The following is a 21,757-nucleotide window of genomic DNA, read 5'->3' on the forward strand; positions in this document are numbered from 1 at the left end:
CAAGTCAGCTGGGATCATCAGAGGCTTTGAAAGCATTTTCTTTACAACCTCTTCAGCCGAAGAGGTTGTAGAAAAAAGTTTTAAAAGTAAAAAAAAAAAAAAGTTGGCCATGCCCACTCAGTCATATTTACCCACCACCACCACCAAGCCACGCCCACAGAACCGGTAGTAACAAATTTTACACTTCACCATTGTTCTGAATCAAACTAATATTATAGTTTGGTACCAAGAAAGAACTAGAAATTCATTCTTAAAAACTTGATCTTGTCCAGGTCCTTACTCAAAGGTAAGCATCTGATTCAGAAAATTCCAGGGAGAAAATACAGTCACAAAAAATGGAAAAACTACTGGATGTGTTCCATCAGTCTCCAAATCAGTTGCCTAAGAGAAGTAGCTTTTTATCCTGAAGTTATCTAATTATAAAACCAATCTATTTGCATAAAGATGAGCATATATAAGAAATCTCCACAGGTATGGTGATAGCTTAGGAAATTAACAGCAATCCAGAGGTTTTAAATAAATAAATTAAAAAAAAAAAAAAACAGCAATCCAGAGGTTTACCATGGAATGTGAGAGAAAATGAAAAGCAAAATCTAAAAAGCAAAAGTTGGATTCTCTCATTTCATTTTATTCCTTTAATTTAATTTATTTTACAGTCATTGTGTTTAAAATAGTAATATATTATTTGGCACATAAAAACACACACGAGTGGAGCTATGGCAACTGGAGTGTGTCTAACTCAGCCTTCCCAAATGTCAGGTTCTCTAGCTGATCCTGGAAACTGTAGTTCAACACATCAGGAGGCAGTGAGTTGCAGAATACATGTTTGAAACGAAGGCACACACCATCCCGTCACATTAGAGGAATTTCCTTGGGTCTGAGACCTCTGCAGGACTTAATAGCAGCAGAATTTTCCAGTTTCAGTCCATCCAATAAAAATATTGCAAAGTCAATGCAGCTGATCTTTAATCACATTTTTTAAAAGAGGGAGAAGACCAGGGACAATTCCTATCGGTTGCTTCATCTTATTGGGACATCCCTGCAACCATCATGGAAAAGACATCATCAATAGCTCTATCCACAACTATCAAAAGAAGAGAAACTAGATTTGATAATATTTCAGGATTCAAGAAGAATTTTAAGATGTCCGCAGCATAAATGTATACTTTTGATGATGACACAAATATATCAGAATGGAACTGTTTTAAATGTGCTTCATTTGTCTGAACAATAACATCCATCCATTATGTGTAAAGGCAATATGGGGATATTCCAGCAGTTACGATACCATTTTTGCTTTACAAAGATGTAGACAACCACTAGATGGCACTAGATGGCACTTGCCAGAGGTATTTGTATCTCTTTGCTGCCACCTAGTGGATGCCCAATTGTAGTATGATGTTTTCATTGGCATCACAATATATGAGGCCATAGCAAAAGAAATTCAGAGCATCCACCTTTTCACTCTGAAGCTAGGGAAGGAAATCTTGGAGAGGCAGATGGGCACCTTTCGGGCCTGCCACTGTATACATTGGATGGGCATGTGGCAACTAGGCTGGGAAACAGATGGAACAGCATTCCAGGCAGATCTCAAGACAGTCCGAGGAACCACAGCAATCTTGCAGCATCCCGCAACCCAAACCACAGGGGCAATTTCCACCACCTGCCTCACCACAGCAGCCTTCAGATAGTGGCTCCCCTCCTTCCACACTGCAGCAAGCCTCTAGGCAGCCCCTACAGGCCCCACATTCCAGGAAGAGAGAGCAGACGGTCATGAACTCACAAAAGAGGCAGGCCAGGGCACAGAGAGAACAAGAATCTGGAGGAAAAGGAGAGGGGAAAAAAAAAAGATTAGGAATACAAGGGAACTCTAAGATCAATTACCCACAGATTTCCACATTGCTATTATCCCTTCCTACTGTTGTCCCTGCTAACTCCCCTGCCCCTGAAGTCAGAAATCTTTTCTAGTCCATCAGTATATGATACGTACAAACTGTTCTGCTGGATCACTTCAAAGGATGGGACATTACATAAATCAGTGCAAATGAAAATCTGTATGTTTGCATGTCGGAAAATAAGGTTCTCCTTTATCCTCTTGTAGGATGATGATGCCATGGTATATGTATATAGATTCAGTGGGCCATTTATGTGTCATATAACTTTATACAGAACAATGTTCAAAACAAGTGATTAGTTTTTATCTTGTCCTTTATTGTAAATAGTCTAAACTGTAAGAAAGAAAGACAGCATATTAAAATAAAATCATTGTTCCCTTGTCTCCCCTTTCAAATTCTAAAATGTCTGTGAACTACATCACGAATACTTGGTAAGGTTTTAAAAAAATTGGCTATGCGCTCAGCCTGGGGCTCTGAATGTGCTGTTCCTTGGCTTTATTGTTAACTTGTTAATTATCTTGACTGCTGTATAAATTTATTTATATATTCAATTTCTATAGCCACCCATCTCAATCAATGGGCGGCTTACGATTCAAAAAATATAACAACAAAAACATTTTAAAACGCAATAAAAGCAATAAAAAACTAAATAAAAATATTTATCCAAAGTAAATATGCACAGCAGCCGAGATATTTGGACAGAGAACCATAAATCTAGGAAATGGGGCCCTTAGCACATTCAGCATCCCAGGTATGAAACACAGCCAGGTTTTTAGAGCTTTACAAAAGCCCCAGAGGATTGGGGCCATTCTAATCTCCAAGGGGATGATATTTCGCAGATATTTCAGCAGCTACTGCAGAAAAGGCCTACCTTCTAAACCAGGGGTGTTAAACCCAAGGCCTGTGGGCCGAATCTGGCCCGCGACATGGTTGGATCTGGCCCACGCTGCTGTCCTAGAAATTGTAAGGGGCCAGCCCACATTACTTCGGCCCAGCCCACGCCATCCGGGCAGATGTGCATGCACACAGGAGGTGACAGGCCAATGTTGCCTCATCCATCGCTCACCCCTTGGCTGCTGCCGCCACCTCCTCCTCCTCCTTGTGGATCAGGAAGGTGCAGGGAGACCATGTGAGTGACATCAAACTGGCCACATCCTGGGCCATGCCCAGTCAGCTGCGATGACCTCGGCCATGCCCCTCCCCCCACCTCTGGTCCCAGGAGGACAACCACAATGCTGATCTGTCCCTCAATGAAATCAAGTTTGACACCCTGGCAGCCAACACTCTTTGGCTGACAAGGTCTGCAGCATGTCCAATCTGCTAGATCAAGTTGGACTTGGAAAAAGACAGTTCCCTCAGGTAACCCAGCACCAAGCCATGTAGGGCTTTAAAAGTGACACCCAGCATTTTGAATTGCATCCAGAAACAGCTCACACAGGAGTGGTGTTACATATGCCATATATCTGGCACAGTGGTGAAATCCAAATTTTTTTACTACCGGTTCTGTGGGCGTGGCTTGGTGGGCGTGGCAGGGGAAGGATACTGCAAAATCCCCATTCCCATCCCACACGGGGGCCAGCCAGAAGTGGTATTTACCAGTTCTCTGAACTACTCAAAATTTCCGCTACCGGTTTTCCGAACTGCTCAAAATTTCCACTACCAGTTCTCCAGAACCTGTCAAAACCTGCTAGATTTCACCCCTGATCTGGCATGATTTACTATCAGTGCAGCAGCATGCTGTACCAGTTGAAGTTTCTGAATGCTCTCCAGGGGCAGCTCCATGTAGAGCATGTTGCAATGGTCTAAATGAGAGGTTACAAGAGCATGAATTATTGTGAGCCGAGCCTCCTGGTCCAAGAATGGGTGCAACTAGTGCACTTCCTGAATGTGTGCAAAGGCTCTCTTAACCATAGCTGCCACCTGGTCTTTGAGCAGGAGTTGTGAATCAATCCCCAAATTGACCACTGGGTTTGTCTAGAGTAGTGAAACCCATCCAGAACTAAAGATGGAAGAACCTTGTCTCTACAGAGCTAGTTAATTTCCTGATCAAAATTCTGATTCTCTGCATATCCAAATAGACCATAAAGCTAAATGCATCTCATAATTTCATTCTTATTTTCTAACGAACAAAGATCTTTTCCTCTGATTTATAAGGATAGGTTAATTGTCCATACAATTATGAATTTCATATAAAGTCCAGGTTAATTTTACCATGGCTCAAGAGCCTCCATATACAAATAGATGTATTTTTGCAATAAGATTAATTTGATCTTGCTGCTGAACTCTTGGAAATGTTTATTTCCTTACTCTCTAGCAAAATAGGTTAGGATAGAACAGAATGGAACTTGACAGAAAAACATGTTTAATTACATTTTCTGCAAAGAAACTGGTTAGAAGAAAGGTTAAAAAGAGCCCAAAGGTAAACCCATTTGGATTTTCCTTCCTTAAATAAATTATAAAAGATAAATTGTGGGCATAAAAGAGATCTAGAGAACTGGGTCCTCCATATGGTGAGTCATGGTTCTCAACATCCCACAGAGACAGCCATCTAGGCAAGGTGTTTTTAGAACAGAGGATTCCTGTCTCTCTCCCACTGATTTTGAAAAAGTTGGCCTTTGATTGAAACTTTGCAACAAAGAATTATTTTATATTTCTGACCTTCCTGGCCAGATTTCTCCATTATGGCACTCTCCAGACTGGAATTCACCTCCCTAAATGCTCAAGAATAATCATATTGGCCAGGGAATTCTGGGAATTTAATTCCACACCTCTAAGCTGCTTTAAGGAAAAGGATAATGGAAAATGCCAGGACAAACTACTTTTCATTACCTGGAGGCCTAAACTAAAGGCTGTAAAATGTGAGGTTAGGATTCTATCTATCTATCTATCTATCTATCTATCTATCTATCTATCTATCTATCATCTATCTATCTATCTATCTATCTATCTATCTATCTATCTATCTATCTATCTACTGTATCAGTGGTGGGATTCAAAAAATTTTACTACTGGTTCTATGGGTGTGGCTTGGTGGGTGTGGCATGGCTTGGTAGGCATGGCAGGGGAAGGATATTGTAAAATCTCCATTCCCACCCCACTCCAGGGGAAGGTTACTGCAAAATCCCCATTTCCTCCCAATCAGCTGGGACGACGGAGGCAGAGACTAGATGAGGGTGGGGCCAGTCAGAGATGGTATTTACTGGTTCTCCGAACTCCTCAAAATTTCCATTACCGGTTCTCCAGAACTGGTCAGAACCTGGTGAATTCCACCTCTGCTATCTACCTACCTACGGTATCTATCTATCGATCGATCTACCTACCTACCTACCTACCTATCTTTTTATCAGCTTTGATAGCCCTCTTAGCTCATACAACTTTGGACATGTTACAACTGAAAGTGCAAAATAAATCAAAATTGTAAAGAGCACAATAATGATAAGCCAATAAGGTCAAACCTCCACCAAGTTGGAAGCTAATAAAAGTTAGCCTGGTTGAAAATCCAGTGAAATAAAACTGTTTATTAAAAACTGTGGGAGATGAAGTTTCTAAACACAAGGCATTCCAAAGGATGAGATCCACTAGGGAAGCATATCATCTTGTCCATGTCCCCTCACTTCAGACAGAAGGGGGATTCCTAACAAGTCTTCCTGAGATGTTCTTACCAGATGAGCAAAACCAGTTCTGCCTTTATGCTGAGTTTTATGGGTTGCCTGCATTTGTAAACTGTGATATACCTATATTAGGGCTCACACCAGAGTTTTTAAGTTTCCCATCTTAAAAATGTTTCAGAATTGGGCCTTGGCTATACATCCCTGTTCAGGAAGTATAACAGAATTAATATCAATCTGGCCACCATGCACAGTATTATTTCCTTCTACAATATTCCAAGATATGATAATATTCTGAGAATACTGGGAACAAGGATACACAGAACTCTTAAAATAATGTCAGACTCTACTCACCTGCCATAATGATCCCTGAAGAAAAGCAGTTAGTAGGAAGCTTCCATGGTAGCCGGGTTAATCAATGATAGCACAATTCAGACACTTCTAATGCAAGTTCCAGACACTCACTACTCTGGTAGCAGAACTCCAGGGCTGATCCTTCAAGCTTACAGCAGTAACAACAGTTGGAAGGGTCAGAATACAGCCCCAGGAGCCTTGAGTGACAGGCAGACAGACAGAGCAGAAAGAGTGGGGCCCAAAAAGAAGAGGCAGGATATCAGAAAAATAGCAAAAGAGGCTAAGAGGATGGCAGCACACCTCTGTAGAAAGGAATATGACAGAGGAGAAGACAGAGGTCACATTTGCACAGTAGTAGGGTGAATTTGGCAACATCCTTATACCTTATAAATCAATTCAAGTGTAGCTTTCTTGGCAAAAATCAACATCTGAAGATACTTGCTTTGCATGCTAAGTTGAAGCTAGCAGTGACTGAACTGGCTGGTACCTCGGATATCATGAAACCCAAACCCCATTCCTGGGCCTGTTTTGTTAGGAGTAGCAGTGCTAGGCTAGAAAAATCCAGACAATCATGACACTGGACCAAAGAATTAGCACATTCAGTGTCTCTCCCTAAACTTCTGCAGCACAGATTTGATAGTTTTCTGTGTGCACACATGTGTGTATGTAATAAAAATGAATGAAACAAAGGAGGCCCATTTTAAACATACAAGAGGAGGATGGAATCAAGGTTCTGATTTGCCAGTCTGCCCATCTCATCTTTTTAATGAGCCCCTATGAGAAAGCTATCCCACATTACAGCTAATTCAGTGTTCAGTGTTACAGCTAATTCAGTGTTCTGAATTCTCCTTTTTGGTTTATGCCTGTTTCTATTTTTGCATCTCCAGCCAAAAGCCATTAGGAATGTCTGGTCTTTGGCACTTAAATTCATTAAGCGTAAAGGGGAAGATAGGTAAGAGCCACTCTACATTTTCAGGGCAGACATGTGGCACAACCCAGTTGGAAGGGTACCATTTAAGAAGTCTACAAGTGGAACAACTGCACCCTTAAATGCTCCCTGGGCTGATGGTACACAATATTCTTCAACCCTTCTCATTGTCAGCTGAGTAATGATTTAAGAGCTTTTTCTCTAGCCTCAATAAAAAAAAGTCAGCTTTGCTAATCATTCCGGAGATCTAGCCTGCAAAAAACCCACAATCACAGAAAACAGCAAAAGATATGCAAAGAACCCTCTCTCTCACTGCAAATAAAACTGTGGGCAGAATGGGACCAAACCTCCTTGTTAAGCTTTCCTTTTCCTGTCTTATACCCCCGTTAGTCATTCCTGATCCTGGCCTTAGGAGTTTTCCCAATGATTATAAAATGCACATTTCAGATTTTAAACAGTGTATCCACCAATGGAGAATGCTGATACGGCAAGGCTGCTCCAAAATGTTTCCCACCATGCGCCAAGACAAGATGGAGCCTCCCACACCACTCCTTCATGGCGCAGAAGTACAGCAGGATGAGGCCTGCAAGCTCAAACCAATTGTCTTCTTAAGCCAGCCTTGTTTTTTCACAATGGCTTACCAAAAGCATCCATGAATCCCTTAGGCAGCTTAGAAGGGAATCATCTTTCTCCCATCTTCCAGCTGTTTTCCAAGACGTGGCCCTGAAAGGCCTTCCATGTTGTTACTGGAAATAACATGCTGTAGCCCCATGACTAGCTGCCATGGAGAATTCAAGCTGCTGTTGAATCTGATTTAAAGATCTCACTGGGGTTTAATGCCTTCCGCAGTTGAACTTTCAGCAAAGTTAGTTCAGGAAGCCCGAATTGGTCTACCTGTTCTTTGCCTTCTGAGGCAGGTGCCTCAGTCTGCCTAACAGTAGAGTTGTCCTCTGTGATAGGTTTTAGGCGGGAAATGGTCCTTCCTAATTAGGAGAGTTCTCTTTATAAAGCCATCCCTATCTGTATGGAAGAAGACAGGTTTAAATATTCTTTTTGGATGGAGTGTGTGTGTCTGGGTAATCGATACCTTGCCCTGTTTTACATGAATGGGATGTATAAGACAGACATTAAAAAGGGTGTAACTTCAGTTAACTGCCATTTTGCCACTCTCAGTCCTCTGCTGGAGTATCTGCTTGCCTTGGAAAAGTTATCAGGGGCCAAATGGGAAATTCCTGACGTCCACCAGTGGTTTTGTCCTCCTCTCTCATTACTTTCCTATGGGATAGAATTCTCATTTTTGTTTTAAACCTTGACCCAGAACCCAAATTTTACTCCTTGGAGGCTGTTTCTTCTTCATTACCTGTCAGTGGTCATTCTTCAGCAGCCACTCTACCAGCCCCTCCCTCCATGAACTCACCATCCCCGGCCACCTCTTGAATCTGAGAAGCTGTTGATTTGCAGCTCTTCTTACTGCTGGTGGTACAGACGGAGGAAGTGGAGCTGATGCGCTGCTTCTTTGAGGTCTGGGGCTGCTGCTGCTTCACAGAAGCCTGAGGGGGAACCCCACAGCTATTGCTGCAGGAGGCAAGGCGGAGAGGAACCTTCCCCTGTTGGGAAGACAAGCAGGCCGTGCTGGTGGCAACTGAAGGAGGAAGCTCTGCAACAAAATTGAAAAGGGGTAGAAGTACAAGGCTGGCATCCGATCAACTTGTTATTTAGCTCAAGGAAGAATAGCAGCTCAAACAGCAATTTCCTTTCTGTGGTTAAGAATAACTTTCTTGAGAGGTGGGGGAAAAATTATATACTTCCTTCTAAGCCCTGGTTCCAATCTCTACTTCAACCACTCTGATCAAAGTGACCATTCATATTTTTAAACAAAAGTGAATTCTTTTAATTAATTCATGTCACCTGCTAATCATTACAACTCCCATAAGTTTAAATCAGCATTTTGGGGAATTTGGGTTCAACACATCACTCGTTGGGAAAGTATTTTATTTTATTTTTATTTGTAAAAATCTATTAGCTGCCCATCTTACCTCCAGGTAACTCTGGGAGGCTTACAATATTCTTTCACCAGTGATGAGTAGTTGAGCCACTGCTCCTAGAATCCATCCAGTAGTTGGTAATAAAATAGAAGCGAGAAATCCTCAAACACACACACAGGGACTAGTCATTTCAACTATGCTTCATTTAAATTTATATTAAACCAACTTTTGCAGGGCAATGCTTGCCACATCACAGAAAGGCCAAGTGGATCATCTTGACCCCAAACAACCTTGCCTTGATGCTTTATACAAGCATTCATAGAACAGCAATATAAATAGTGGTTGGAGAAGACAACTTGGAAGCATTGATGCAGATCCAAAGTAGAAACCTCTGTACCTAAGCTTGGATCAATATGTATAGATCTCCATAAATAATTGACTATCACAGTGGATTACAGACCATTACAATAGCCCAATATAACCAAGAAGTCTATTTTGGCTGACATTATTGATGTACTCCTTTTTTGCTCTTGTCCATACCATTCTCACTAGCTTTGTGAAAGAAAGAAGAACCAAATTTTCACTGGAGTTACACTCCTTAAACAAATAAATCTGGTTTTCAGGGAAAGATATATTCTCTACTGCTTTTTCATGCTCTGATCACTGAAAGCAGAATTAGCTACATCTCTCCTTCCATACAGAAGGTGGTTCCACCCCAGGCGCCTGATGGATCCTGATAGGTTCCAGATGGAGCTTGGGCCATTTCCTGAAACTCTAGCTCACGGCGGATGACCTGGTGGCCGCCTGGGATAGTGGGCTGCCGGGGCTTTGGACCGGGTCGTGCCTTTGCAGCCTCTGACCCGGCACCGAACTCACTTAGCTCCTTGGTTCTCTGAGGAGCTGAGGGAGATGAAGCGCCGGAAAAGACGCCTAGAGAGCGGTTGGAGGGCCAGCCGTTCCGAATCCGACTTGACACTGGTAAGGTCTCATATTAAGACCTACCTAGTGGCAATAAAAGCGGCGAAATCTAGCTATTTTGCCGCTCTTATCGCGTCATCAGATAACCGCCCAGCCGCCCTGTTCAGGGTGACCCGCTTCCTTCTCCATCTGGGAGCGCGGGAGGACCCCTTGCAGGGCCGAGCTGAGGACTTTGTACAGTATCTGGATGATAAAATAACTCAGATTCGGGAAGACTTGGCCGCTGACTGGGTTAGTTCAGACGAGATGACTGAGGCAGGCCTTGAGAGTGTTATCTGGGAGGAGTTCGATCCTGTGGCTCCCGAGGACGTGGACAGGATCTTGGGACGGCTGAACGCCACCACATGTTTATTGGACCCGTGTCCCTCCTGGTTGGTGCTGGCTTCCCGGGAGGTTACACGAGGCTGGCTCCAGGGAATTATCAACACTTCTTTGAGTGAGGGTGTCCTGCCGGCCATCTTGAAAGAGGCGGTCGTGAGGCCTCTCCTCAAGAAGCCATCCCTGGATCCGGCTGTTTTGGCTAACTATCGTCCAGTCTCCAACCTTCACTTTATTGCGAAGGTTGTTGAGAGTGTGGTGGAGCAACAGCTTCCCCAGTACCTGGATGAAGCTGTCTATTTGGATCCGCTCCAGTCCGGCTTCAGACCTGGGTACAGCACGGAAACGGCATTGGTCGCGTTGATGGATGATCTCTGGAGGGCCAGGGATAGGGGTTATTCCTCTATCCTGGTCCTGTTAGACCTCTCAGTGGCTTTTGATACCGTCGACCATGGTATCATGTTGCGCCGGCTGGAGGGACTGGGAGTGGGGTCACCATTTTGCGGTGGTTCTCCTCCTATCTCTCCGACCGGTCGCAATCCGTGTTGACAGGGGGGCAGTGGTCGACCCCGAGGCGCCTTGTTTGTGAGGTGCCACAAGGGTCGGTCCTCTCGCCCCTCCTGTTCAACATTTATGTGAAGCCACTGGGTGAGATCATCCATGGTTTTGGGGTGGAGTTCCATCAGTACGCTGATGATACTCAGCTGTACATCTCCACCCCAGACCATCCCAACGATGCCTTGGAAGTGATGTCCCAGTGCCTGGAGGCCGTGCGGGTCTGGATGGGGAGAAACAGGCTTCGACTCAACCCTTCCAAGACCGAGTGGCTGTGGCTGCCGGCGTCCCGGTATAGCCAGCTGACGCCATCGCTGGTTATTGGGGGTGAATCACTGGCCCCCACGGAAAGGGCCCGCAACTTGGGCGTCCTCCTGGACACACAGCTGTCTTTAGAAGGGCATATGACGGCCGTGGCCAGGGGGGCTTTTTATCAGGTTCGCCTGATACGCCAGTTGCGCCCCTTTCTGGATCGGGACTCCCTACGCACAGTCACTCAAGCACTCGTCACCTCTCGTCTGGACTATTGTAACGCTCTCTACATGGGGCTCCCCTTGGGGTACACCCGGAGGCTCCAGCTGGTGCAGAATGCGGCTGCGCGGGGGATTATGGGAGCGACGGGGCGCTCCCATGTGACTCCTCTCCTGCGCAACCTGCATTGGCTTCCGGTGGACTTCCGGGTGCGCTTCAAGGTGTTGGTGATCACCTTTAAAGCGCTCCATGGCTTAGGGCCAGGGTACTTACGGGACCGCCTTCTGCCACCAATAGCCTCCCACCGGCCAGTTCGCTCCCACAGAGAGGGCCTCCTCAGGGTGCCGTCGGCTAGACAATGCCGGCTGGCGACCCCCAGGAGGAGAGCCTTCTCTGTGGTGGCACCTACCCTTTGGAACAATCTACCCCCAGAGATACGAGTGATCTCCGACCTCCGGACTTTTTGTCGGGCCCTAAAAACTCATCTCTTTCAGTTAGCCGGTCTCTCTTGATTTTATGATTTTATGGTTGATTTTAAATTTTGATATGGATTTTAAATTGATAAATTTTAAACTATGGGCCAAATTTAATTATTTTAAATCTATTTTTAATTGTACTTTATGTATAAATGTTTTATTTTGGCTGTTCACCGCCCTGAGTCCGAAAGGAGAAGGGCGGTATAGAAATTTGAATAATAAATAAATAAATAAATAAATAAATAAATAAATAAATAAAGTGGCTTTATTTGAGGAGAGGCAGAGTTCAATAATATCTATGGTGCAGTCTTATATAAACACTTAGCAAGAAGCAAATCCTCTTGAATTAAATGAATCCTAGTTTCAAAAAGACTATGTACAGAATTATATCACATGATACACTATACCTTGTTTCAAAGTTCTGGAAGATACATAATTTAGGAGAAGAAGGACTATTTAGGACTGTGGGAAAGGAAACATTTACTGTGTATGTTAGATCATGTAATTTGATCTCAAAAGTATTTAGGTGCTTTTTATTGTAATATACCACAAGCAATCATAAAAGGTGCTCTAGAATTGCACTGCAGTTTGGTAATTTACATTAGAGACACAACTTTGAAATTTACAGGGGAAGGGAAGGGAAGGAACTCTGGGCAGTTGGTTTGTCACCTCTTACTGCTTATTTGGGCATTTTTCAATTAAAAATTATATGAAATAAAGAAACATATGGAAAGATACCAAGGCAACCTTGGCAGAGGACCTGCCATGAAGAGGACCTGCAGAGCAACTGAAATTGACTAGCCTCTGGGTCACCACTCAATGACTGAAACTGACCAATACAAGGAAGCTAGCAATAAACACAAATTCACTCCTCTTCTTCTCCAGATGAAAAGATGGAGTTCAGCTCTCCTTTCTCCATTGATGGAAACAGAGTGGTATTGAAACCAGAGAAAGGGAGAGATGAAAGTTATGATAGCAACGCAGGAAATGAAATACAAATGGCCAGGCTAAAGAATGAGAGAGAAATGTTTGAGGTAGAGGCAGAGGTGGTATTCAGCAGGTTCTGACCAGTTCTGGAGAAGTGGTAGCAGAAATTTTGAGTAGTTTGGAGAACCAGTATATACCAGCTCTGATTGGCCCCGCCCCCATCTATTCTCTGCCTCCTGAGTCCCAGCTGATCGGGAGGAAATGGGGATTTTGCAGTATCCCCTGGAGTGGGGAGGGAATGGAGATTTTACAATATCCTTCCCCTGGAGTGTAGTGGGAATGGAGATTTTACAGTATCCTTCTCCTGCCATGCCCACCAAGCCATGCCACACCCACCAAGCCATAGAACTAGTAGTAAAAATTTTTGAATCCCACCACTGGGTAGAGGTTAGGTAATTCCCAGAAGGGAATCGGTATGCACAATATTCCTCTGAACACACTACTATTGTCCACCTGAATTCATAGTTAAGGCAATGGTTGGCAAAGCATTATGGATTTTATGAACCTTGACAATGTGGTAAGACAGTATCAACTTAAGGGAGAAAATGCTAAATGTCTGAAGCCAGTCTCACGTATGGGCTGGGAATGGAAGTGAAGCGATTGTGATGAAATTAAGGTAGAGATTGAGGCGGATAACTTGCTGTGTCATGCCTGAGCTTTGCTAAGGTGCAAGTGGGGACAGGCCAGGGCACAAGCTCTCAGGAGAAAGTATATGCATTTTCTCCAAAGCAATATCACAAGGGGTTATGCCTCACACAACCTATAGAAGCATTTGGATATAACCTTGAAGAAGGAATGCAAGGGTGGCTACATAAATATTAGCTCAGCTCTGGAAATTAAGGAGTGAGAAAGAAATTCAAAAGTGCCCTGCCTTGATTCTCTTTGTATAACAGGAGGAAAAGGGAAGCTCTATCAGGCTGTCAAGAGGCTGTTATTATACCTCGCAGCAACAAGATAGAGTTCTACTCGTCCTTATAAAGTATTTTTCCTGGCCTGGTATATCTCAAGGGACTGACTCAACCTCTACTATCTCATGCACAACAAGGCTGAGATAGATCTCAAGCTGTTGCTAACCCTTAGAAGGACTAATATGTTCTTCTAGCATAGTTTAGCCAGAGAATGCAAGCCTCTTGGTCTTTATTTCTACAGAAACTAAGGGACTCTGAAATAAATTTTAAAAAATGATGGAGGGAATGAGTTCTGTTAATTGCAGCTAAGCTAGGGCAAAGCAACACTGATGCTTAGTCATGCAATTAATAATATTTTTGAAAGATAAGAAGAAAAGAGAGGAGTGATCACTGGAATGGCACTGTGACAGGACAAATGTTTAAGCCAGTGTACCAATAAAGGAGAATATTTATAGCTCAGGGTTGAAATGAGGGGTCCTTGGTGCTCTCTGAGCTTGGTTGTTTTGTTGCAGACATTTCATTACCAAAACTAGGCAACATCATCAGTGCTAATAAGGAGTGGGGTTTATTCTCTGAGAGCAAACACTCCTTACTAGCGCTGACGATGTTATTTAGTTTGGGTAATAAAACATCTTGCAAGAAAACACCCAAACTCAGAGAGCATCAAGGACCCCCCATTAAGTCACTGTTTCTTAACCATGGAGACTTTAACACGTATGGACTTCAACTTCCAGAATTGCTCAGCCAACTCCCCCGCCCAAAACTTGTATTTCTCCATTTTAGCAGAAATGTGCTAGATCAGTGGTGGGTTGCCCCCGGTTCGCACTCGTTCTATAGAACCGGTAGTAAAACCGGCGGGAGGCTCCGCCCACCGACCCCGACATCATCAGAACACTTCTGCACATTCGCAGAAGCTTCTGTGCATGCGCGCGGCCCCGTTGCGAACCGGTAGTAAAGGTAAGTAGAACCCACCCCTGTGCTAGATGTCTCCAAGAACAGCAGCTTGTGGAAAAAGACTGGTAAATTCTGAGAACAACATGAGGTTCCAGAACCTCTAATAATGGGGTGAAAAACTGACATTTGTTTGTCAGTTTTCAGCTCCTCCATATCACCCTGGGCATTTTTAGGTGAATTTCATTTGCATTTCCTTCAGAAGGGCTGTGATAATGGAAAAAAACCAGAACAAAAAAGATGACATGATGTCCCTCAGGCCTGCCATTTCTGATTTTGTAAACGGGCTTTGGAAGTCCTTGTTTGTCCAGTCCTACATGTCCCTGCCCTGAGGCCCAGCATAGACCATATCTTTATGCAGCAGCATTTCCTTTTCCAAGTGAGAGATATCAGGAATGAAGCCTGCCAGGAAGTCATGTCGTCTGAAGCAAAGCCAACTGATGCCAGCCACGTGTAAATCTTTTGTGTGAGCGACAGCCCAGTCTGGCTTATGGGGGACAGTAGATCAAGATGCACAATTGGATGGTTTGCTTTGATATTCGATGAGAGGAATGCATATGAGATTTTCACCTTCAGAGAGGGATTTGCTTTGATATCCCAGCCAATCCAACCATCCTACCATCTAATTTGAAAAGTACAACTCAGTCTGAAGCATTTCCATACAAGGGGGTTGAATTATTCCTAGACTGGATTGGCGCATACATATTCCTAAATCATTGTACCTCTTTGGCAGTTGCGCTATTTTCTTCTCAACTACAATGCAGAAGACTTTCTGAAGCCACTTTTCTGGACCTTGTGGGGGCTGGGGGGAGGCTCTTTTGATATTGGAGGGAATGCTTGTCTCACTCCTCCTCCTGATTCCTGAATTTTAACTGCGCTACCTGGGCCTCAAAGGGGAATCCTGGCTCAACAGCATTGCATCTCCTCAGTAGCCCTGGGTAAGCGAGCAGATGTGAAATTGACAAGATTCTATACTGTATTCTGTCCTCTTTTAGCTGCTATAGACCAGAGATTTTAGCTCCTTGTTCTTTTGTGAGACAGGGAGGTATAAAGCATGTTCATGTGGGAGTTCCTTTATTTGTACTCTCTAGCTAGCAACTATCCTTGGGAATATTTTTCTGGCATATACTATTTATTTAGGAAAACCTGGCCTATCAGAAGCATTGCCTAAACACCAAAATTATCATTTGTGAAGAATAATGTAAATCAGCGCATACATGTCATAATAAAAGCTGCATTAACAAAAATAATAAATTAAAAATTAAAAGTCATTTAAGGGACATTTAGCAAACATTTTAATTCATCTTAATTAAGACTGCAGGGTTCTTTATAGAGAATAATGTCCTTGTAAAAATCTCATCGTGACAAATAATTACTTTAAATCTCCAAATCACTTATCATAAATCAGACTCAATGGATTCTGTAATCTCTAAGAAATGTATAGTTAAAAAATGGCTGTGTAATGTAGGCACAATATTCTTCACAGCAAATTAACAACAGATCCCACCTCCCTCTAATTGTGCTTCTGACCTCCCCATCTTTTAATTGGCGGTGTGTAGTATTTTATTTATGTTTTTCTTTGTACAGTTTTTATTTTTTATGATTGCAAACTGCCCAGAGTTACAGTGAGGTATGATGGGCAGCCAATATATTTTATAAATAAATAATAAATAAATAGTCTCAGTGGACCAATGTAGATGTCAGACTGATTCCAATTCATGTGTTCTGTACAGCAATAAAACTGTTTCTTGAAAAACCGATTCATTTTAGAACACCCATGTTCACTGGGGATTATGGGAGCTGTAAATCAGTGCATCAGGACTATCATTGTTACCTTTAATCCATGAGCATATCTCTCAATATCTGCCAACTTGATCTACTGTGATCTTTTGATAACATAGTTCTCAATGTCCTACAGTTATCAGTTAAAGATCAGCTAAAGCACACAGGCACTAGATAGCAGCACCTATCCAACCTTAGCCAATGTCAAATAAAGCTAAGCAGAGTCAGATCTGGTTACTATTTGAATGGGACACCAACCCTGGAATTGTTAGCTAAGCTGAAAAAAACCAGCCTGGAAGAGACAGTGACCAACCATTTCCATATTATGAATTCAACTGAAGAGAATTTTTATTTTTTTATAAGCATGTATATTTGAACAATATGAAAAACAACTGAGTAACATGTAAGGTAGAACTCTGGGGTATTATTTATAAAGGCAATAAATCTGACATAAAAGTCCCAGTAACAGAAGAAGCAAATAAAATCTTATGTTTTAAAAAAACACCAGCATGATTGCCAAAATGTCCAGAGAAATACAGATGTCTTTACTTGGTGTCAAAAGGACTGTGGTGCCAGGCAGTGGTGAAATCCCAATTTTTTTTACTACCGGTTCTATGGACATGGCTTGGTGGGCGTGGCGTGGCTTAGTGGGTGTTGCTTGGTGGGCGTGGCATGTCAGTGGGTGTGGCTTGGTGGGCGTGGCATGTCTTAGTAGGTGTGGCTTAGTGGACGTGGCATGGCTTAGTGGGCGTGGCATGGCTTGTGGGCGTGGCAGGGGAAAGATACTGCAAAATTTCCATTCCCACCCCACACTGGGGCCAGCCAGAGGTGGTATTTGTCGGTTCTCCGAACTACTCAAAATTTCCACTACCGGCTCTCCAGAACCTGTCAGAACCTGCTGGATTTCACCCCTGGTACCAGGTAAGCCTTTTTGGGAAGGGTGCTTTGTGTGATACCCTCCACCCCCGCCATCCAGAGCATCACAAATTTATCTGCCCAGCCATGCCAACTGAAAAGCTCCACCTACAGTGAGTTCCTTCCCTCCCCCGACCTTTTTTTTTTTTTTTTTTTGTGCCTTTAAGTCAATCTTGACTCCTGGCAACTGCCTGGACAAGTCCCTGCATTTTGCTTGTCAAGATTTTAGAAGTGGCTTGCCATTGCCTGCTTCCCAGGACTGAGAGACAGTGTCTGGCCCAAGGTCATCCACTTGTTTTTGTGCCTAAGTAAAGTGGGACTACACCAGTGGTGGGTTCCTCCCGGTTTGGCCCGGTTCTCCTGAGCCGGTAGCGGTGATGATATGACGTCACCAAACCGGTTCTGCCCCCCCGCCCCCACCCCCTGCCCCCCATCCCCCGCGTTATTCTTTCTTTTTATTTGGCCCCACCCCCAATCTATTGCTGCCTCCTGAGTCCCAGCTGATGGCTAGAGGGAAAAAACCTGTTTAAACTCTTCCCAAGGGGCTTCAAAGGGCCGCCCTACAGCTGATCAGTGTTAAAAGAAAACAAATGAGTAGACCAGTGCCTGCAAAAATACATGAGTAGATCAGTGCCTGCAAAAATAAATGGGTAAATCGGTACAGCTCTGCAAGCAGTTAAAAGCCTGTTAGACCAGTACCTCTGATAAATCCTAAATAATTGTCACATGACCATCAAACCACACCCACAAAATAAGCCACGCCCACAGAACCAGTAGTAAAAAATGTTAGAACCCACCCCTGGACTACACACTCTTCCTTTTTGTAGCCTGATGTCTTACTTTACCTCACTCCACCAACCTGGCCCCAACATTTTAGCAGTAACGTTTTTCTATGAGGGAGTATTAAACATTTGCCTGTGGAGAAGATGACGAGAAAGAGGAATCTACCCTGTTTCCCCCAAAATAAGACATCCCCTGATAGTAAGCCAATCGGGCTTTTGAGTATATGGCAATAAGGCCAAGCGCTTATTTCAGGGTTCAAAAAAATATAAGACAGGGTCTTATTTTCGGGGAAACACAGTAGTACTTGGGCAATCCAGACAATTTTTGTGCAATCCAGAAGGCTGTTATTGCTTAGCATTGCCAGATCACTCACCTGAATCAGGAGTGACTTGAATGGCATCCACTGTGTCCTTTATGGGTTCTGCATGGGTTCCATCAATCCTATCCAATGCAAGGGAGTTCATGGCTGACATCTGGAAAATAAATATGTGGAGCAGAAGAGAAGAACATGTTGCATTACATTTAAGTTTGAACCATCCTGGGAGTGGGAATGGATCACAAAGTAAAAATTCTCTTTTTGCAAAACGAATCTGCTTGTCTGCCAGGGGAATATTAGTTGTTCCTGAAAGTAGTGGGAGGCAAAGGAAATAAAGGTGGTCTTTTTTTTCTGGCCAGAATGTCAAATCTGACCCAAGATCAGAAAAGAAGACAGTGTATTTATACAACCATTGAGTGGTAATTTAGACTGCAACCTACAAAGGAGCTCTCTGCTGGATTCAAATGCATGACCTACTTCGCCAACAAAATGGACTATAACATTTGACAGTTGTGTGCAACTGGACCTGGTGCAAATTAAAGGATCAAGGGTCCCCAACGTGAAGCGGCTGCTGGGTTGCTGCCGTTTCCTGAGTTTTCATCATACTCCTAACCAGCCCTGTCAGTTCAAAGCCCTTGGTGGGAGGGGGAAACAGGAAACAACAGGGCCATTAACCTCCCACCCTGCTGGGGATAAAATAACAGGAGGAGGCAAAACAGCAGGAACAAAAGCACTGAGAGGGCTGGAGCCCTGGGTTTGGGGCAGAGAGAACCACCTAGCTTTAGCAGGCTGGAGCAGAGAATGGTAGCAAGAACGAGGCCATTTGTAATGCCATCACTTTTTCTTTCTCAAGTGGCAGGTCTGGGTCTTAAAAATAGATGTCTGACAGGTGGAAATTCAGTGCCAGCATTTTCTGCAATATTACAGGGATAGGAAAAGCATCTGTGCTAAATGTTTGCTTACCGTTTTCATTTTAAAATCCAGTGAATTTAGAGGGAAGAGGCAGAATAAAGTTAAGTGTTTCTATCTAGATAAGCCCATCATGGTTAGTTCTCCCCCAAACTCTTGTTTCTTAAATGTGTTTATTTTTTATTGTTTAGGACTAATATTTCCAGATGATGCCTAATTAATACTTCCATTGTTATCTTGAAAAGCATTGCTTTTTAAAGACCAACTATAAAATAGCTTGTCTTCACGTAGTGAAAGAGCCATTCACTTTCTGAATTGTACTAAGAGGCAACTAAATTAGATGTAAAACAAGTGTTGTTTGCTGAATGTTTGTGTCCCATACCTTGACATATTTGTATTATAGGAAACAAAGTATTACTGCTTCAATCAAAGACTAGTATACAGTGACATAACCCTGTTGATACAAGGATTACAGCAGGGTTGGGTTCTACTTACCTTTACTACTGGTTCGCAATGGGGCTGTGCGTGCGCGCGAGCAAAGCGAGCATGTGTATGCGCTCTTCTGCACATGCGCAGAAGCATTTTCATGACATCAGGGTCAGCGGGTGGGGCCTCCTGCCGGTTTTACTACCGGTTCTATAGAACCGTTGCGAACCGGGGGCAACCCACCACTGGATTACAGATGTTTCAAGAGTAAATGAAACATAATATTACAAACATAATGATTAAAACATTGCAGCTCTTAATTTATAAGCAAAACGATTGCAGCATTACTAAGCTAGGTAAAATGCAGTCTGTAAATTATAATGATGTAAAACGGTTAATTATGACAAGAATAAAAGTTGTTAAACTGTCTAAGGCATCTCAGAAATTCAACATCAGTGTAATTCTAAATAATATAATCATTAATTCTAATCATTATATTCTAACGCATATAATGAAAAGAAATGTATAGTCCTCTTTTGCTTTTAGTCTGGCTTATTCCTATTACTCAGTTTCTGTTCACTTATGACCCAAATTCACCACGCTAATCACCATGGAATTAGGAGAGGCGGATCTACCAAGTTAGTGAGGGCAGGGATAACATCTAACAATTAGTCAATGCCCTCTAAATCTGCAACTTTGTGGATTCTCATTGATTATATTTAGATAGTCTTGGAGCCATTTAGACTAAAACACAAAGTAAATCTCTAAATTTAGGAAGATATATGCAAAAATAAGAACAAAATGAGCAAAAAACTACAGAAGTGCTCCTCATTTATCAAAGACTGAGTCTAAAGTTTCAGCCTTTCTTCTAGTCTAGAGCTGCATACCACACATCCTGCATATATATTTTTTTCTTGTTCCACTAGGAATCTTTTAAAGGGGTAATCATATATTAGCATCCACTTCTCAGCAAATGTGAAATAGAAGTGCATAACTGTGCGCCACTACAACATGCAAACTTTCCAACTTGTATCAAAATAACATTTCTTTTTTAAATAGCTGCTGGATGAACGTTGCATATGAAGGGCAGGATGCAGTTATTTTCAAAAATGGGCAACAGGCATTGCATATGTGTGTGTATATACGCATACACACATACACTCCCACCTCCCACAAGTCTCTGTCCTAGTGAGATCCCGATGTACCTGTTAAGGCAAGCAATTCACAGCTGTGGTTTCTCTTCAGAATTCCAGGATGCTTTGACCGGGCTCCCTGATTTACAAACTGTGCACACTTGCTGTTTGGGATAGATTCTGCTCAATCTGCTTCGTCCATCAGAGTCTGGCTCATGCTCCAACTTCTCTGTCGTCATCACATCCTAATTGTAGCTCAGCATGGTGGTTGGGGAGGAAAAACAAATATCAGATCATAAAAAGTAGCCACTCCCATCCCCCTGCCTTACTATTGGGCTGGGCAGAGGTCCAGGGAATGGGCAGGAAAGGTTCAGTTCATGCCAAACCTTTCTATCTCTGCAAAATTCCACCAGGCTGGAAATTGTTCCCCCTCCTCACCAAGATGTATAGTTCTTCATGTTATAGAATAGTTGCATCTTGTTCCAAAACGAACATTTTACAGGCAGTCCTCAACTTACAATCACAATTGAGGCCAAAAATTATGTTGCTAAGTGAGAGACTTAAGTGAATTTTGCCCCATTTTATGACCTTTCTTGCCCCAGTTGTCAAGGGAATCCCTGCAGTTGTTAAATCAGTAACATGGTTGTTAAGTGAATCTGACTTCCCCATTGACTTTGCTTGTAAAAAGACCACAAAAGGAGATCACATGACCCCGGGACACTGCAAGAGTCATAAATATGAGTCAGTTGCCAAGCCTCTGAATTTTGATCACAAGACCATGGGAATTCTGCTATGGTTGTAAGTGTGAAAAACAGTCATAAGTCACTTTTTTGTGATGTTGCAACTTTGAATGGTCACTAAGTAACTGTTGTAAGTCTTGGACTACCTTTGTTGTCTTAAATTGATTGTTGTCCCAAGCCCAATTCTTTTGCATGACTTCATTGTATGAAGTAGGGAAATTGTTCTTTCTTCTCATTATTTCTTGCCCCACATCACATTCAGATCATTTTAACTTGGAACTGGAACAGGTACTGGAACAGGAACTGGGCATGGCTAGTCTAGCGAAGAGGAGGACCAGG

The 21,757-nt window shown here is 43.0% G+C and overlaps 1 protein-coding gene across 2 annotated transcripts; it reads right to left on the reverse strand.

Moving 5' to 3' along the window:
• Window positions 1-607: 607 nt before the first annotated feature.
• LOC117675449 (myoD family inhibitor domain-containing protein-like) lies at window positions 608-21,757 on the reverse strand. 2 transcript variants are annotated; one of them, XM_087888690.1, is made up of 5 exons: window positions 20,751-21,757; window positions 18,268-18,367; window positions 8,203-8,442; window positions 1,673-1,819; window positions 608-1,084 (listed from the first exon to the last, which is right to left on the reverse strand). In XM_087888690.1, exons 2-5 carry the CDS (start codon window positions 18,365-18,367, stop codon window positions 1,026-1,028), a joined length of 546 nt encoding a protein of 181 aa, XP_087744816.1. In that variant the 5' UTR covers window positions 20,751-21,757; the 3' UTR covers window positions 608-1,025. The 2 variants fall into 2 exon arrangements, with proteins under 2 accessions (XP_087744816.1, XP_087744815.1); XM_087888689.1 differs by having other exon boundaries at window positions 608-1,819.

Source organism: Pantherophis guttatus, chromosome 2, assembly GCF_059756535.1.
Source record: "Pantherophis guttatus breed Tessera chromosome 2, ASM5975653v1, whole genome shotgun sequence".
NCBI classification, from domain to species: Eukaryota; Metazoa; Chordata; class Lepidosauria; order Squamata; family Colubridae; genus Pantherophis; species Pantherophis guttatus.

Bases quoted from the DNA above. Each gene is read 5' to 3' on its own strand.
- LOC117675449 (XM_087888689.1), bottom strand. From the start codon at position 18,367: ATGTCAGCCATGAACTCCCTTGCATTGGATAGGATTGATGGAACCCAT. The intron at 8,443-18,267 runs GTGAGTGATCTG...ATTTTGTTGCAG, and splicing joins TCAAGTCACTCCTGATTCAG to AGCTTCCTCCTTCAGTTGCC. The intron at 1,820-8,202 runs GTGAGTTCATGG...CTTTTCCTCCAG, and splicing joins TCAAGAGGTGGCCGGGGATG to ATTCTTGTTCTCTCTGTGCC.